The following is an 18,694-nucleotide window of genomic DNA, read 5'->3' on the forward strand; positions in this document are numbered from 1 at the left end:
TCCTCGGGTTCAGCCCCTTAGTAAATGTCTTAGCTGCCCATTCATCTGGCACGGCCGAGCCTGTACCTTCCTGGCCCCTGCATGGGCCTTGATGAAAGAACTCGCGAGCATCTCAAAAGAATCTATTGAGTGCTCGGGTAAAAGTGAATACCGTGTCACGGCCCCTTCGTGAGGGTTTTCCCAAATTTCTTCAGCAAGACTGACTCAATCTCGTATGGAGCTAAGTCATTTCCTTTCACCGCCATTGTGTAGGTGGTGATGTTCTCCTAAGGATCCAAAGTCTCATTATATTTTGGTACGTCTGGCATTTTGAACCGCTTCGCGATTAACTCGGCTTGAACGAAAACTGGGTATATTTCTTTGAGTCGGGTCCTTTCAACAATGGTGTTGCACCCGGAATTTGGTCCATTCGGGTGTTTATTTCCCTCATAAACAGCATGAGCTTGATTTTAAAGGAATCACTCCCGTTATTATTACCAGATCCGTTGTTGTCCCCCCGGCCCCGTCGAAGCCGACCTCACCCCTCGGGGTATTGTTATCAACCCTTTACGCTGTTCGATTTGTAAGAGCACAGGGAGGAATCAGACCTCATCCACTCGCGATGTTGGAAACACCCAGCAGCGCTTGCCTCAACTTTGTAATGACATGGTCTTGCCGCGAGAGATGGGCCATAATAGCCTTTTGTTGTTCTTTCGGGATTCTCACTGTTTCCGCAACGTGCTCGTCTTTAGTGTCATCAGGATTTGCCTCCCGTACGTGTCGTGGATATTGCCCGCCATGGACCAGCATGACCACGTCCTCCTCATTGCGGGCGTCACTTATCGAATCTTCATGTTGAGGTGGATTTCCTTGTGCCTCAACATTGTGTGCGATGTTGATATTGTTGTCTGCCATCTTTTACGATTTTTTTTCTAAAAAACAAAGAATCAAACAGATTAGTAATAGATGCAAGTATCAACTCAATTATATAACTGTCTAAGCCTCACGGTGGGTGCCAAACTATTTACCTTTAAAATGGTACAGTTGAATTTATAACGTTGTTTATAGATAAGTGAATCAATTTAATCCCAAAATAATAAATAAATTAAATAAAATGTAAGACTTAGCATTGAAATCGAGATAAGATAACAAACAACTTGGTTCCAGGAGCAAGACTTCCGAAGACAGCAATAAGAATATCAATAGACAGAAAATAACGTAGAGCTTATAATAATGTGTAGCATACGTTTTTCAGAAATTTCGTGTCTTACAATGAATGTTGAAGTCACTATTTATAGCTACACCTATGGAACAAGGTCCTAGGATCAAACCTCTCTTAAATGATAATTATCGGGGCCATTGATGAAGGTGTAACGAGAGGCTATGAATGCCAAAATTCTCTGTAACGATTGTATATTTAATACTGAGGAATATTCTTCATTGAATGTCATCGGGTGGCAAATATTCGTTTTGTCCTCGTTAGAAATATTCCTTTCGGGGTCTGCTCGGTGTCAACCGAAGCTACTGTCCCCGATCTTGGTTTTCAGTTGCCTCATTTTCTGTCTGTCTCCGGTTTCACATTTCACTCTATTATTCGAGTATTTAATGTGAATCAATTTTACTCTATATACCCGCTTCACGAAAAAAAATAACACTATGTATATAGTTATATTTTATCTTTCTTCTAGTAAATGTTGTTATATAACTTTTTTTTACCTCGCGTAGCACAAAGACACTGTCCAGTGCACTGACAAAGTAGGTTCAAATTTTCTAGAATACCTAATTAGAAACGAGTCAGTTGCATTTACAGGCACTCTTTTTTCCCTATATACAACACTCTTTTTCTTCCAATATACATACAACAAAGGAAATTTTTTACTTCTCCTACATCACTCTCCTTTTTTCCTATATATATATACGCCATAGGAAAATTTCTATTTCTTTTTTTTTAAAGACTAGGAAAGCTTTATATACAAAATTTAGGAAAAGAAAATTACACCTTTCTAATAAAAAATTATTTTTTTGACATTTTTGTATATTTATTTCTTTGCATTTTGAACCTGCTTGATGAAAATTCTGGGTCTGCCAATTGCATCTACTTACAAGTTAGAAGATCCTTTCCTCCCCCTATTTCCCCACCTCTCCCCCTCCCCCTCCCCCTCCCCCTCCCCCCAAGATGGACCCATCCCTACATTAAGAGAAAACCAAAAGGAAGAAAATAGGAGAAGAAAGAAATTAGGAATAAATATTTGTATATTAAAGGTCTGTTTGGAAAGTCACCCTGTAAGTGGAATTAATGTAATTACTAAAATAGTAATTACACAACCTAGTAATTACGACGACCTGTTTGTTGTCACAACGTAATTGTAGTATAATTACAAGTACTGTTTGGTTGCAATGAAATTACACAGTTAGATTAAATTTTAAATGAAGCAATTATCAAAACTTAAAAGTTAATATAATAAATATATGCGTATAAATAATTTTTTATAAGTATAAATGATATTAGATTTGGTATTTAAGATGCATAATTTTTTTGAATATAAATTAATTAGTAATCATATATTTATAACTAATATTGTAAAAATAATTGATATATATTTTTCAAATTAATAATATTTAGTTTAATTAATTATAAAAACTAAAAACATACGTCTTGTACGAACATCATGCATGGAATGCATGTTTGATAAAATAAATTAATATTTATAAATATAATATCACAACATTATGCAAATGTTTGACAAAACTAATTTATCAATTCTAAGTAAAAAATAAACAACATGCAATGTGAAATAACAAGTCAATAGTACTAATAGAAGTAAATTGAAACCATAAATATAACACAATTTTAAAATCCCAAAAAAAAATACTTTAACATATGTCAAGTTCCAACATAATTAAAGTAAGTTCCAATACAACTTAAGATTAGGAAACATAATAAGTTTATAACCTCATTCAACAACGAAATTCTACTTTAGTGACATCACTCATTTTATGACAAGTTTGTTAATGACTTATTATTTTTAATATTGGGAGGTGTAGTTTCAAAAACTAGAATAATAACACAATTACGCTAAATGAAGAAATAAAACAAATAAAAAATAGAATACACGAGCAGTTTCATGGAATCACAAGAAGTAAAGGTAGAGAAATAAAAAAAATAGATGTACACAAAAATATATTCCAAAATTAGAAAAGAATTAAAAAGTAAAAATAAAATAAAACAAAAATTAAAATAATGGAAATAAAAATTTATAAAGAAAAAAAAATTAAAATAAAAACAAAAAAATTAAAAAGTAATCTTGTAATTACTTTGTGTAATTACCACGAATTCTCACCTCCCCTTGAGAATTGAAGAGTGTAATTACACTTCTCCAATAAGACCAAATTTCATGTTGACCAAGTAGTTACTTGGCTATACAAACATGCTAAACTGTGTAACTATATCTAATTACACCCAAATTCAATTCCTACGTAGCTTTTTTTCAAACAGGCTATAAGTGTATCTACTATTTGGAGTTTCATTTAAAAAAAAAAAAAAGAACAAATAAGTACTTTGAGTAAGAAGTGTGAGCCTGTAAAATGATTAGAATTTGTATTCCCCTTGGAGACAAAATCTCCTCGGTTTCCTGGTACAGAAGCAAGATACAGACGTGACTCAACTCAAACAACAAAACAAACACAAATAGTTTTGTCATTATTCCAATCTGGTCAACCTTTCAAGCAGATTATTCATTGTTATAGAGAATGCATCTTGGAATTTCTCCAGCTTAGATTTTGGATCTCCGTACACCAATCCAGGTAATAATTCATAAATGATGTATCTTCTCATTTTCTCTCTTTCCCCCGCAGGAATTTTCATAAGCGTCTCCACAACATTGACTTTCATATTTCTCACATCTTCTTGATCTATGAAAATTGAATACTTCTTGTAATCTTCTGGTAAATGCCAAGGATATTGATAGTATGCTGTAAATGGATCAAATATAACCGGAATGCAACCCGATATCAGAGAATCAAATACTGATTTTCTCGTCGGGCTATCACCCGGAGGCTGCAAACAGAATTCAGATTCCATGAACAGCTCGATGATGGACTCTGGTTGATCACATGCACCCGAACTACAATTCAAGAATCTGCATTCACCAGTTTCTATTGAAATGCACTGGTTGATCAAGATCGACCTAATGCTTTCTGGTGCATCAGGTCTTGGTGCACCAGCAAAGCTCACGAGGCTTTTTCGATTTGCCTTAATGATTTTCAGCTGCCATGTTATTATATCATCATCTGATTGTGGGTGGAAATAAGTCGGATGAGGTATTCCTATGTCGTTAAGATGCCATGGTTGTCGTTCTATCAACAGCTTGACTGGATTCTGCATTTCGTCTAGCTCCAAGAACCTACTTCCCCAATCGGAATTGTTATATCTTCTGAAGTCCCAAGAAATTTTTCCAAGGACAAATACATGGTCTTTACCTGCAGAGGCAAATGTAGCTCACGTGTTATAGGTTCAACTGAACCCAATATTTCACAAACAGAACACGTATATGCATGTAAAAAGATTCACTATATTTCAACAAATATTAAGTTCTGAACTTATAATTTCAATGATACATTGAGTTCCGTGCAAGTATTTTAAAGATTGAAACCATCAAATTTAAATGTTCTATTTTACCTGATCTCTTAAACCAAGTTGGTTGAGACTCGAGCCATTTTGCAAGGTCTAGTCCGAGAGAGTCCTTGACATCATTTGAAACATTCTTGAAATGCCATCTCAAGACATCAAGTCCAGCATAGAAAGGCACATAAAATAACTCTGCTTCACTTCTGTTCATTACTCTACAAGGATGATTCAAAATCCTGGAGTGAAATATCAACTCCAATGAATACTGATGAGTTTGGTACCATCCTTTTCCTAGCTTTTCTACTGGCTCACCCATTGCATCATTGCTAAAGAAACTACAGAGATCAACCCAAGGAACCATGTCAGCACACTGAGATACCAAATCTTTGTTGAACTTTGTTGGCAATTCATACACATATATTCCCCTACCATCACACTTTGCATTGTTTTGGCTCGATGTCCACGATCGATGCACCATTAGTTGATCTTCCACATCATTATAAGCCACTAACAATTCCTCGTCGCTTTTAACCATGCCATTTCTGAAAGCATGGTACCCTGGTGGTATCGGTATTCCAAGACGTGTAGATTTTTGTTGCAAATCATTAACCAATTTCGTTGCAGTACCATTAACGGATGGAAAACTACCGTTAGAAAAGGAGCTAATTGGTGTTTCAAGATTTGGTTGTGTTCCAGCAGAAATACAATAAAGATCATTGAGTTTTCGGGATTGGAAGCAAAGATGGATAATTTTACCAGAAATAATGGTGGTAGAAGAAGACCAAAAGAAGATTAAAAGAAAGAAGAGGATTGCAATAGGGATAAGACATAGAAGTTTAGCTAGGATAGAATAAAAGAAGGTGCCAAGTTCTTTTTTGGAAAGCCTAGCTCTCTTTTTGGAAAGAGAAGAGGTCATTTTCTTGGTTACTAACAAGGATTTTCTTGATCCTTTCTCTTCTAGTATGCTTTTAATTTCTTCTAAACTGGACATGATATTTTGTTAATTCGGGCTCAATTTAGAAAATGGCTGAACATGAAAGCACGTAGTAGCATGACAAATACCAACATTGAGGGCACGTCTATAGGATCCATGCACTTAGATATATACTTAAGAAAGGAACTTAAAGCAAATTTTTTCTTTTTAATTATCTTAGTCGCTACCCAGTCTAATAAGGGGTCAAAGTCACATAGTTACAAATTGTATCTTTTTATATTTTTTGTGAGATGGGTAGGCCGGCAAATAAGGGCAAAGAATATTAGAAGAATTTAAAGAGAAAGTTGACTTGTTCATTAATATTTTCTTTTTTGTTTAATACTTGTGTATTTGAAGTATACTAGTCCGATGACTAACTTGAATTCATGTTGAGTAGGCGCTCTAACGAGGCAAAGCGCTTCTTCTTTATCTCCGGGCTCAAAGACAAAACTTTCCAAGTGTGACATTTTAATAGTAGTATATATTTTTACATAAATATCTGGCGGATAATAATTTACCACTTGAATGTAGTGTATATTTGTAAACTCAAGACATTGCATTTGCCAAGCTTCGAAATATAAAAATGCGCAAATCACAAATCCCCAAAACTTTCAAAATTTGCGGGGGATAGAGATTTTCGTATATATTAGTAATTCGTAGATAGGCGATGAGAATAAATAAATCTTTTTGTCCTGAATATGTCGGTTATACCTCGGTGACGTCCAAGGCAGCAGATTTTGAGTAATCAATAATTTACTTTTTATTATACCCTATATTGATGAGAATTATTTTTTTAAAACATATTAATAATATTCAAACATGGTTTTAGTCACAAAAATAATATTAAGTAAAAGTTTGAGTTCTTGAATTTCAATGATAAATATTGATCATGAAATTAGCACACATATAAAGAATTTTATTCATTTATTCATGATCTTTTCTAATAATATTTATTTAAGTAACAAATTAAGTTAACGTATACAAAAGAATTTATTAGTAATTTGAAATTAGAATATCTTATGAATATTGCTTTTGTCTTAATAACCATGTATATTATGATTCGTTATGTAGTAATCAATAAAAATGGACAATTAGGTTAATAATTTTATCATAATATTATAATTGATTTCAAATTATAATTATTACGAAAAATGATTAAATGCCAATGTTATCCTATTTGAAATTTATTTTTAAGGGTAAAAAGGTTTATTAATATTTCGCTATGAGGCTTTGTGCTTTTATATATATATATATATATTGATTAAAAAATATAACAACATGTATTTTGCTCGCAAGAAAGAAAAAATATTGCATTCTGTCTATTAAATGAACTTAAAAATAACTTTTCAATTTTTTTAGAAATGCTCTTAGATCTTTAAAAGTTATGTATTCTTGCTAAAACTGAAAAGTTGAATATATAGAATTTGAATATACATCAATTTCAAAAATTTAAAGTTTTTATTTTATACTCGAATATAACTTTTAGTAAGCATACTTATATATTGAGATTAGGTGCACACGCAACGTACATAACGTGAATTTTACCAAATAATAAAGTCTCCTAACCAAAAAGAAAATTGTGTGTGTGATTTAAGGCAAAAAAATTTAACCAAAAATATCTCCTAAACCTAAAAGATATTAACTACAAAATAAACGCATTCAATACTCCAACATAGGGGCGAAAATTTAGGCTAGGCAGAATTTTTAATTGCAAAAAGGGTCTCCAAAACCTTAAAGCTATAAACTACTCCAACATACGTAGGGAGTAGAACGAATAGGAAAATATTTAGGCAAAATTTTATTGTCTTTCCTAGATGGTTAATAATAGGAGAATAATTAGATAGCTATTCCTAAATTATAGGAGAATTAATTAAATGATTATTTTTAAATATTAATTGAATACTTAAATTACTATTTTATCTAATGTGAACTCTATATTTTAAAGAGTAAAAAAGGCGAACGATATTTCGCTAAAGGTCTTCGTGCTTTTAATATAGTATAGATAGATTAGAAAACCACTATTTTCAAAATACCTTAAACACGATTCTCTCTATAAAAAAAATAAAAAAAAATAAAAAGCCAAATACTACCTAAGTGGAGAGGTGGATTAATAGACGCTGGAAAGAAAAATACATGAAAAAATGACAAGACAAAAATAAAAAGCAAAGGTTAATCTCACTTAACCTCTTGTTTTTCAAGTTCTAATGCATGTGTATTAGGTTAGTAAATGATTAATTTGGCAGGTGGTAATATTAAAGAAGAAGAAGAAAATGGGGTTTACACTTGGGAATTGTCAATTGGTCAGCTATTGTAATTTTATATTAATTGTACTTCACCTATATTAAATGGCCATCACATGTACACTTGTCTCGCTAATCTATGCTGTTTAATGCAGGTTCGTTTCATTAATTGCCTCTTAAATTAAAGTTTAAGATACTCGCTTAGTTGACTTCTCCAAAATATGTAAAAGATATAGGATATAATGGTGTACCACGAAAATTAAAAGAATATTATTATTTCTTAACATTAACTTTACAATCTAGCTGTACTAATTTTTTGTTTTAAGAAATGTGTTATCCTCGTACAGATGTCAGTGGGTGAATTAATAAGATGAAATAGAGAAATAATACCCCAATAATCTGTGATGGGAAGTGATATTGCCAAATCCCAAATAGATTCATCAGATATGTTCTTATTTGAGGAATTTTTGCAAAGTACTTAGAGCCTAATTATCATACATAATTATAGTTTGCTTAATTTCCATTCAATTATTACCAACTTGTATCAGTTGTATTCAGACGCACAACGAATATCTCATATATCAACTGTATTTGTTCGCGCAATGAATACAACCAAGGCAAAATATAAGGGTTTAGACATAGGCTATAACTTGTATCGACTGAATTCGTTCGCACAACGAATACGACCAAAGCGAAATACAGAAAATAGAATCCTCTGATTGAGAGTCGAACTCCATATTCTGCTTACTAAGTGGGCGCTCTAACAAATCGAGCTATAAGAGCTTTGCTCTTATTTCAGTACTGAATTTGATATAAAATTCAAATATAGCTACAAATGATAATTTTCTAAAAGTATAGCTATGAATGATAATTACAATATCTAAAGTAATTTTTCCTTCTTATTTTGACTTCTTATCTAACGTACCTAATTCTTAAGAGTAAGCAAATTGAGTTCAGAAAACACAAATTTAGATAAGGATAATTATCCGAGCAGAGAAAAAAAAAGTGAAATTATGAGAATAAGATGGTTTAATATAAATATATATTTTCTATCTCAGTTCTATTATGTAGATATACAATGGAATTTTATGTCTAGAAATTTTAGAAACTTTAAGTACGTCACATGAAACAAAAATGTTTACTAATAGTTGAGAGAAAAATATATAATCTTTTGGTCCAGATTTTAAAAGTGAATCTAAATTTAGGCAATTTAAGAATCACATATTCACATGCAACATTTTTCAAAAAATAAAACGCTTTACCACGTATGCAAATGCAATACAAGTGACCAGACGTACAATGGATTATATACACAAAAAGGTTATGCACATCCTGTGCTTCACCAAATCCGTGAATATATGATATAAATTTAGTGTGCACTTGCTAAATTTATCACTCAACTATGATGATATATTTTATTTTAATGTACTGTAACAACAATGCACTAGTGGTCTAGTGGTAGTATAGTACCTTACCATGATACAGACCTGGGTTCAATTCCCAGCTGGTGCATCAGGGGTATTTTTTATATTTTCTTTTGGAGGCCAATTCACTTACCAAGATAAGAAGTTAAAATTTCTGTATCACTCAAATGACCTGTGAGTGTCTGAAAAGTTTAGGAGGTATCACATAAAGAATGTTTAGTATGATTTCTTCCTTTTTGCCCCATAAATCTTCAGTTGTTCACATGGTTTACCTTTGTGTACGCCTCCAATAAAGTTTTAAAATGTCCGAAGGTGCAGCAAAGGTTTACATAGTATGAGAAACCTGAGAATCTAAGAGCAACAAATTTGTACAAGTAAACCTACTCACCAAAGTCCAAATATATTGAGTTTCCAGCCTCATTTGCTACACTAATCGAAGAGCTGCATCTGTTTTCCACATGTCTGTCCATGATTGCATCCATTTTTAGCAGCTATTATACAAAATGAAAGTAAACCTAAGACGCGAGTAGCTCCTACTAGTACAAACAAGATAGTAGGAAGGCGAAAGAACAGGAAGAAGACCAACATGCCAAGCCATGAAGAGAATTGTCCCAACAGGATAGGATCCTCGGGACAAACATTCTTGTGGCAAACTTCAGCAGCAATATCTATGCCTTGGATGAAACGATGAATGAATTTTCATGATACATGGATCATTATATGGTGCTGCTTCCCGATTGTGATCGTGAATGTACAGAGTGTCTTACAGTTGAGAAGATGAGAGAAGGCTCCGCCATTGCTCCATTTCCATAATCTCCACAGGCTAGCCTCTTTGGTACCGGTGGTATAAGAGAGATGCCAAGCTCATCAATTATCATAAGGTGCCGCTCGGTGAATGGGTTATTCCACATTAATGTATTCATGGCTGGTGCCACAAAGAGGGGTTTATCCTAGTCCCATGCTCGCACAATGCAGGTCAGCAAGTTATCACACAATCCACCAGCAATCTACAAACAGAAAATCACATCTCAATTTATGTGCAAAAATAAATGAAGAGTAGGCTACTAGCCTCAAATGACTGTATAGCAGGAGATACTAAATCCTTCACATATTTTATGTTAATATCAGACAATTCTGGATGTCTTTTTTAAATTATTTATTTTTTTAATAACTGTGGTGTCCGGTCCAGCACCTTGACTAATTCCATGGGCTTGGACAGATTGGAAAAAATCACCAAGGGTTTTTGCCTTCGCTCGGATTTGAACCTGAGACATTGTGGTTCTCAACCCATTTTATTGACCACTAGGCCACCCCCTTGGGTGCGTCTGTTTTAAAATGAATTTCCAGTCTTGTCACTTTTCCAATTTCAGGATTGCTCATGGGCACACGAGTATTCAACAACAACAACATCAAACCCAGCACACGAGTATAGTATTCAGGGAACCAAATTCCATGATAATAACTTCAATAAGTGACTGTTCCTCAGCCAATTTTAGTCATTTTTGAACATTTAAGTTCATTCTAAACATTTATCTGAACTTAGTAATACTACTAATGTTAATAGTATAAGAGAACAAAATTCATTTCTGCAGCAGAATGTACCCCAAATCATGGAAAAAAAATTATGAATAAAAGGATATAACAAAATATCACCTTTCCAAGCGTGTTTGCTGACAAAGGGGCAATAACCATGATATCAGCCCATCTACGGAGCTCAATGTGTAGCACGCTATCACCTACTTTATTCCAAGTGGACCATTCGTCATCATCAGTATAAAGAACGACATCTTTTGGAAATGACAGTTTGTCTATGAAATGAAGAGAAGCTTTTGTTGCTACTGCTTTGACTTCTGCCCATTGAGAAAAGCAATGACATAGATTTGCAAACTTGATTGTTGCCACACTTCCACTTGCAGCAAGCAGAATCCGAGGTTTCTGTGAAGCATTGTTAACTAGGTGTCTTTCGACCTCTGAAGTTATAGGCTCCATCTGTCTTACAAAATGCGAAAGTTCGAATGACTTTTAAATTTGTATCAAGAGAAAGACACCTAAGAGAGATAGCAGCAGCAGATAAGACAGAGATAACTAGCATAATTTAACAACCTTATAAATCTCTATTTCCATTCATTCGAGATCTCTCTTTCCATTTTCAATGGGGTTGATTATGATGCTGTGACTCCCTATAAGTACTCATATTTGCAAACAAAAACTCCATCCACAACAATAAGAAAAAGGACAGCTCTCTCCCTTTATGCAGAGATCCAAATCAAGTAGTATTCAGGAGAGAAATAATATATCAAAGAACCAACTTTGCATACTAAAGCACCCATTCTTTATAAAAATGAAGGATAGGTAGGAATTAGTCAAACTCGCCTTCTAGCATCACAAAGCATAATTTTAAATTATTCTGCATTAATGCCTTCCAGGGTTCACTTCAAAGTTCAAACGCCAATGGATACATAAATGAAATCCCATCCATGGTTTAGTACCACATTCCAAAATCCAACAAAAATAGAAGGTAAAGTAGAGTCTAAATTTCACGTATAATTACTGAATTTTACCCACTATCCCATTAAAGTCACAAAACTAGTTCTTTGTTCATTCAGAGGCGGATCCATAATTTAAGCTTTATAAGTTCAATCTTGAAGGTTCATAACATTGAACCCATTATATATTTAAAGTTATGGGTTCATACCTACTTTGTGTTGCAATTTTAGGGAATTTTTATACACAAATTTATGCTCCGCATTAAAAGTAGTGGTTCAGATGAACCCGATACCAATACACTGCATCCACCTCTGATCACATTAAAGGGTCGTTTGGTAGGAGGTATTAGAAAAAATAATGCAAGCATTAGTTCTATGCATTACTAATACCTTGTTTGGTACATTTTTTCAACTTGTGTATAACTAATACATCATACTTGGCATTAACTTATGCATAAGTAATGCATAGAAAACCATGGCATTAGTAATACCAAGGCTTTAATGCATGCATTAGCATGGTTAAAGACAAAATTGTCCTTAAAGTCCCTTAAAGCTAGAGAATATGGAGGGCATTTTTGTAAGCAACTATTTTTCTTAAAAATTATGCAATGCATTATAATTTTAATACACCACACCAAACAATAGATAAGAAATAATATTTGCATAACTAATGCTTGCATTACTAACCCATGCATTACTAATTCATGCATTACTAATACACCTTATTCCGCACTATTCTTATACACCTTACCAAACGACCCCTAAGTGACAAAAGAGTCTCTTAACTCAAAGCTTGACTCCAATGCAAAAAGAATTTACTTAGACCTAGTGCATGCATAAAATTATGTTTATTTACCATGGTACGATCAATTGATAAATTGAAGTAAAATTATACTCATTAAGTAACTAGATTAAATGATAGACCTTATGTATAAGACATATGGCATGAACTTATTCATTTGATGCATGCACCGAGAATTCACAATGCATCTAGAATTATAACAATATATATAATTCACAAAGAAAATATTAAGCACCACTCAGCCAACAGGAAAAAATAGACTCAAGAAGTTTAAGGGAATCAGCTTGAATTTTACTTTCATAAAACGGAAACAGAAAATACTGGGGAAAAAACGCATAAGAGAAGAAGATAAAGAGTAGTAAACTTACCTTATCGACCGCAGGTTCAAGTAGACGTGCTTGGACACAAAAATCGAAGTGCAAAATGTGTAAACAACAACAGTCAACAGCCCTAGCAACTACAAGGGTGTATGTATAGACGCCCAAACCGAAATCCAAAAGTCAGTACTCTGTTTACTTCCGCGGAGCTGAGAAACCCCAATAGGAAGTCGGGTTCAGATCAATTTTGTAGTGTGAGAAGGGCGGATAAGCCAGTTGTTTGTGCTCTTTCCCTACGTCCCCAAGTTTAAGCTCAAAGTTCAAATTTTAGTACATTGTGTTCTAAAGTTCCAAAATTATGTACTCAAATTCAAATTTTATATCTTGAATTTTAAATTAGCAGTTCATAAATTTAGGACACTTTGTCCTGAGTTTTAAATTAGCAGCTCAAAAATTTAGGATACTATCTGAAATTTGGATAAATTGACTAATCTTTAAATACATTATGAATTGTGAATATATCTTAAATAACGAGCTTAAAAGTGGCTACTAATGCACTTCGCCCGACAGCAAAAGCCAATTGTTGGACTCTATTTTGGGCCTCTATCTTTTGACCCAACAGTAAATCATTAAGAACCTCTTAGGTGATTTGCGGAAGAAATTTAAAAATAGCCAGATTTATAAGTGGTCATTGAAAAATAGCCACAATTTCAAAAGTAATCGAAATTTAATCACTTTTCTTACAAAGATAAATCAGAACGAAAACATTGTTCAAAATACGGGAAATATTTCCAGTATAATATACTGGACTTCCAGTATAATATACAGGACTTCCAGCATAATATACTGGAGTTCCAGTGTCCAGCATAATATGATTGAAGTTCATACACAGGTGCTCCAATCTCCAATATATTATGCTGGAACTTTTCGTGTTGCAGCAAAATAGTGGCTATTTTTCAATGACTTTGCAAATGCTGGCTATTTTTCAATTACCAGTCCGAAAACTGGTTAGCCCGTGCTATTGGATCTTTAGGTGTTACCATTTAGATTTTGATCCCGCTAAGAAAATATCTCAGAAAATAGCCTCCACATTAGAATTTGGAAGTATGCTCCTGGTGATCGCTAGGTTTTTGAGGTGATTGTCAAGAACTCTGGTCAAAAACTCGGTGATCACCATAATCATGTGAGGATTTCTGTTCAAAACCAGATGATCACCTGAATTTTTGACAGTGATCTTGACAATGTGACTGATGATCACTAAAAAATTTTAGCAATGTGACTGAAAATTCTGGTGATCCTTATGATTCCTGGTGCTTCAAAAATCTAACGCTATTTTTTCAAATTTTTTCTTAACGGGGTCAATATAAACGGTGGTCCTAAATCTATCCTTCCAGCATGATTTCGCCCCTCTTATTCATAGTACAATTTAGTTTCACAAATGATTCGTCGCCAAACTTGAACAAGTGTGTATTTATTTCAAACATTGTATAACCTAAAACAGCCCATCTAAAAGGCTTGATCAAGGTCTAGATTATTAGTATGACTCATTTCATAAGAAAGTTTTGTCAAAATTTAGAAGAAATAAAAATAAAATAAATAAATTAGTTTTCTTGCGTTAGGCTATATTTATTCTATAGTGAACAAAATATCATTTCTTTGTACAATTAAATTATATAGTTGGAGATCTAAAAAGAAAAAAGAAAAACATAGAAAAATGGTTTTTGAGTTATGACCTGCTCTTCAACTCATTTTGACCCAAGGAAACTAGTAAATACTGCGTCGATGACCCGTTAATAGAATAATACATTCAAATTTAAGTTAGCATGACACCCTAGTAGACCATGGCTTTGATTTTTATCAGCCACAACATGTCCACCAATCTGATACGTAATATCGAATCAAATACCGGCTAAAAAGCAATGACTTGACTGAAAACAGATTCAAGATCATTGTGAAAGTGACCTGTTAGACTTAATGCATTGAAGCAAACACCAAAACCCAAATCTTGACTCATTATCCGGAAAGCATACAGTACAAGTCTATTGTGCTGGTAAAACGCCACCCCAAGATTAATGTGAAAACTCAGTAGAGTTGCAAACACTACTTCCATCTCAAGATTAATGTATAATAAGTGCAAACTCAGTAGAGTTGCAAACGCTCGACTTACTGTAAAGATAAATTATTCACTCTGTTCATCACGACTTAGGTTGTAAAAAGTTGCAGTAAATAAGAAATTGAACAACAAATGCCAGTTAAGACTTATCAAGATTAAGGAATAATCTTAGGACAATGATGACGAAGAAGCATAATAAAATGGTGAACTAATGATTGGGGCATATGTAAACCATTTTTCTCTCATCGTCTTCCAGATGCCACTGATTCAGTAGAGAAGAGGTACTTCACTCGTGAAAGAACAGAGTCATGAGCAGGATCATATGGATGGTCCTTTGAAGGAATCTCCAGAATGGCTGGAATTGGTTTATTGTAGCTATCAACCAAGAATCTGATCATGTTTGCGACCTGAATATGTAAAGCCAGTGGATATAGTTAGCTGGAACTTTGATTCAGAATAGGCGCAAGAGTGCAGCTAGTTGCCCTGAAGGGACGCAGAGGCACAACATACAAATTGCTAATATTTAGAGAAAACAACAACAATTAAAGTTCAAAAATGTTGAATTGAACCATGACGTCTCAACTTCAAATCCCAGCAGCGGCAAAAATACTAGGTGATTTCTTCCCATTTATCCACGCTTTAATGGGAAGAATTACCCGATAACTACGCTAGTGGGAGGTAGCAGGTAGCCCGTGAAACTAGTCGATATGCGCGCAAGCTGGCCCGGACACCACGGTTATAAAAACAATATAGAATTGATTACTGTCACCAGAATGCACGTTTAGTAGTTATATGTAGTACATTTTGAAATACGTTACTGGAGTCAATAGCATTAAACAAATACTGAAATGTTTTGACTGCAGAAACCAAATCCTTAGCCACTTTTACAACGGAAAGTGTTTGTACTTCTCTGAAGTTGTTAGGTGTAACTAACAGGTAATTCATGATTTCATTAGTGTCGACAATCTCATATTAGACAAATGGTCCTCCTCTTTCCTCACTTTCCTCCAGCCTTCCACCTCTCATACCAGCCAAAGGTATTGGTACTTGCAGTCATGAAGTTGGCATTATATGGTAATGACTCCTCAATTTTGGTTTACAGAAGCCATTCAAGGTTGAATTTGCAATCCAAGTATACCAGGCAAGGGGGGAACTGCCACATAAAGATAAAAAAATGAAGCCTAACTTCCTACATCACACACTGATTACAATTCAATATTCATTGCCCACTTATCAGGTTTCTCAAATCAAGCTACCTTTGGGTCTATGACAGTGGAAGTTTTGCCCTGTCACGAGGTACTTCACAATTTCATAGCTAGCCTATCATGCCCCTCCAATATGCACTAACATGATAATTACTGTTCAACATTCTCCACAAGAAAGTTATAGCCAGCAGCTGAAATGATGCTATGTACACCGATAAAACAAGAGGCAAAATAGAATAAAAACTTACATATTGGCTGATTAACACTATTGCAATGTCCTCCCTTGTGGTGAATTCTTTAAAAGCATCTTCGATCTGCTTCACCGTTGTCTCTACACCATAATAAATAATAAATAAAAGAGAAAAAATGAAAAAGCTCCATCACTGGCAAGGACTTAATTATCCTAATAAAGCAATCTTGATTGTCTTTATTTCATAGTTTCTTCAGTTATTAAATCAAAATCTTAGGAAATCAGAAAATCAAAAGTTGAAAACCTACTCGAATCCACAATAAGGTAGTTAGTTTTCCTCCTCAAATCAACATTGCCAACTCCGGCCAATAAAAATCCAGTGATTGTATCCTACATTAACAAGTTATTTCCACCAGAATGAAAGTCTATTTATCTCAAGATATTTAAATGTACATTAAGCATTTAATCATCAAAAGACTTCACGATGACAAGCAGACAATAATTTCTGCTGCAGTGTATTTAATATTGCAAATCAAGAATATCACAAATAGAACCGCATTCCACATAGCTTTGCCTTTAACAAGTTAGCAAGCTACACTACTGAGAATATAAATTTTAAATTCCAACTCCTCCACGATGGCCAAAAAATAAGAGGAATAGACTTGTGGAGAAGGGGTTGTAACAGTATACTTGATGTCTCCACTTTTGTAGTACATTAGAATCAGAAATAACGTTTAAGAGAACATACTCAAGTAATTCACCATCATTTACTATAATGAATCCATTCGGGCCAAAAACAAGAAAAAAGCTAAGGCATAAGTCGATCAAAGCATCCAAAATTCCAAATCAGCAAATTAAATGGTTGGTATACATCAACAGTTCAGATATTAAGTAGCAAAATCTTTGAGAAGAACAAAAGGGAGAAGAACCAACAATCTACACAAATTACAAAGCATCCTACAATAAACCCAGAAAAAGAACTGATAAAGCTCATTAACAAGACAAGATATAGTTGCAATTTTTTTTTTTTTGCTTTTTGCTTTAAGCATTGGTATCCAAAGCCCACTGCTCGACTTATCCAGATTTGCACCAGATGTACAATATAAGCTTAAGCTATGTGATCAGCCAAACCCAGTAGTTTTGGCTCAGACCGTGCACACGTGTTAAGAAATCTACTAAATAGGCACAACTATTAAATTTCAAATCCAGCAACTCAAATGGTGAGTGGGTTCGGCGTAAACCCAAACCTATAACGTTTAAATCTTGGAGCCGCCTCTGGTTAAGGGGAGGAATCCCCGCCATCCCACCGCACTTCTCGGGGTCAAAGCACACCAATTCTAAAAATAAATACAAAAGCATATTGCATTTTAATAAAGATTCATTTGTTAATCACCTCATCAGCAATCATGGCAATGAGGGCTGAGTTACTTGTTTTGATTGGAGCTCGGTTTGCCATCTTAACTGAAAGGGATGTAACCAACTACAACAGAATTTTAAATAAAAAAAATTGTAAGCCAATCAAATGGATAAAACCTAATTTGATATTTAGCAAAAAATGAATCTGAGATTCTGAAGAAATATCAGATGCAAATTAAGGGAAAACAAAGAAAGTGAGAAATAATCCGAAACCAATTTAAGATGATGAAAGAATATACAGTCAAAATGTTGATAATATAGTTGAACTAACATACGCACCCAATCTTGTTGACAGAGGCTTCAAGCTTACCTTAGTTTTTCTAGGCTTAGTTGGTGATAATTTTTGTTAACTCAGAGATCGAATAGCTGGGGGACGAGTGATAAATTAGAGATCCCAGACTATCGTAAAAACTTATCCGCAACACCAAACTAACAAGATAATGACACTTGTTATTTAATCTAACTACAATTATTAGTGCTTAATTATAGTTAACTTTTATTATTTTTTTGTACATAATCTAAAATAATAATTAAATATACTTAGTAGTATAGTGAGCCGTTACGTTATGCTCCTAAAGTTAATTAAATATTGAAAAAATATATTGCCGTGAGAGAGCAAATATGAAATCTAAACTTGATTCTCAAGTCATTCCTAAGAGGGGTAGTTTCAAGTACCTGGGGTCGTTTATTCAGGGGTCCGGGGAGATCGACGAAGATGTCACACACCGTATAGGGGTGGGGTGGATGAAATGGAGGTTAGCGACGGGAGTCCTGTGTGACAAGAAAGTGCCACTGTTACTGAAAGGTAAATTTTATAGGGCAGTGGTTAGGCCTGCTATGTTGTATGGGACCGAGTGTTGGTCGGTGAAGATCTCACACATCCAGAGGATGAAAGTTGCAGAGATGAGGATGTGCGGGCATA

General features: G+C 34.1%; 2 protein-coding genes, 1 long non-coding RNA gene and 1 pseudogene across 4 annotated transcripts; all 4 read right to left on the reverse strand.

The window, feature by feature from the left end:
* Positions 1-2,612: 2,612 nt before the first annotated feature.
* On the reverse strand, positions 2,613-5,650 carry LOC107796062 (xyloglucan-specific galacturonosyltransferase 1-like). The gene is made up of 2 exons (XM_016618782.2): positions 4,658-5,650; positions 2,613-4,458 (listed from the first exon to the last, which is right to left on the reverse strand). The coding sequence occupies exons 1-2, from the start codon at positions 5,595-5,597 to the stop codon at positions 3,680-3,682; spliced, it is 1,719 nt and encodes a 572-aa protein (XP_016474268.1). The 5' UTR covers positions 5,598-5,650; the 3' UTR covers positions 2,613-3,679.
* Positions 5,651-9,462: 3,812 nt separating this feature from the next.
* Positions 9,463-13,198, reverse strand: LOC107796060 (phosphopantothenoylcysteine decarboxylase HAL3a-like; annotated as a pseudogene).
* Positions 13,199-14,934: 1,736 nt separating this feature from the next.
* Positions 14,935-18,217, reverse strand: LOC107796056 (V-type proton ATPase subunit F). Of its 2 annotated transcripts, none has more exons than XM_016618776.2 (5): positions 18,083-18,217; positions 17,750-17,836; positions 16,665-16,746; positions 16,415-16,497; positions 14,935-15,368 (listed from the first exon to the last, which is right to left on the reverse strand). In XM_016618776.2, the coding sequence occupies exons 2-5, from the start codon at positions 17,810-17,812 to the stop codon at positions 15,204-15,206; spliced, it is 393 nt and encodes a 130-aa protein (XP_016474262.1). In that variant the 5' UTR covers positions 17,813-17,836; positions 18,083-18,217; the 3' UTR covers positions 14,935-15,203. The 2 variants fall into 2 exon arrangements, with proteins under 2 accessions (XP_016474262.1, XP_016474263.1); XM_016618777.2 differs by having other exon boundaries at positions 18,052-18,190.
* On the reverse strand, positions 15,764-16,351 carry LOC142174818 (uncharacterized). Its single transcript, XR_012703892.1, has 2 exons — positions 16,218-16,351; positions 15,764-16,114 (listed from the first exon to the last, which is right to left on the reverse strand). It is a non-coding gene; the product is annotated as an uncharacterized LOC142174818 (long non-coding RNA).
* Positions 18,218-18,694: the final 477 nt, after the last annotated feature.

The sequence above is a fragment of the Nicotiana tabacum genome, chromosome 20 (assembly GCF_000715075.1).
Source record: "Nicotiana tabacum cultivar K326 chromosome 20, ASM71507v2, whole genome shotgun sequence".
Classification (NCBI taxonomy): domain Eukaryota; kingdom Viridiplantae; phylum Streptophyta; class Magnoliopsida; order Solanales; family Solanaceae; genus Nicotiana; species Nicotiana tabacum.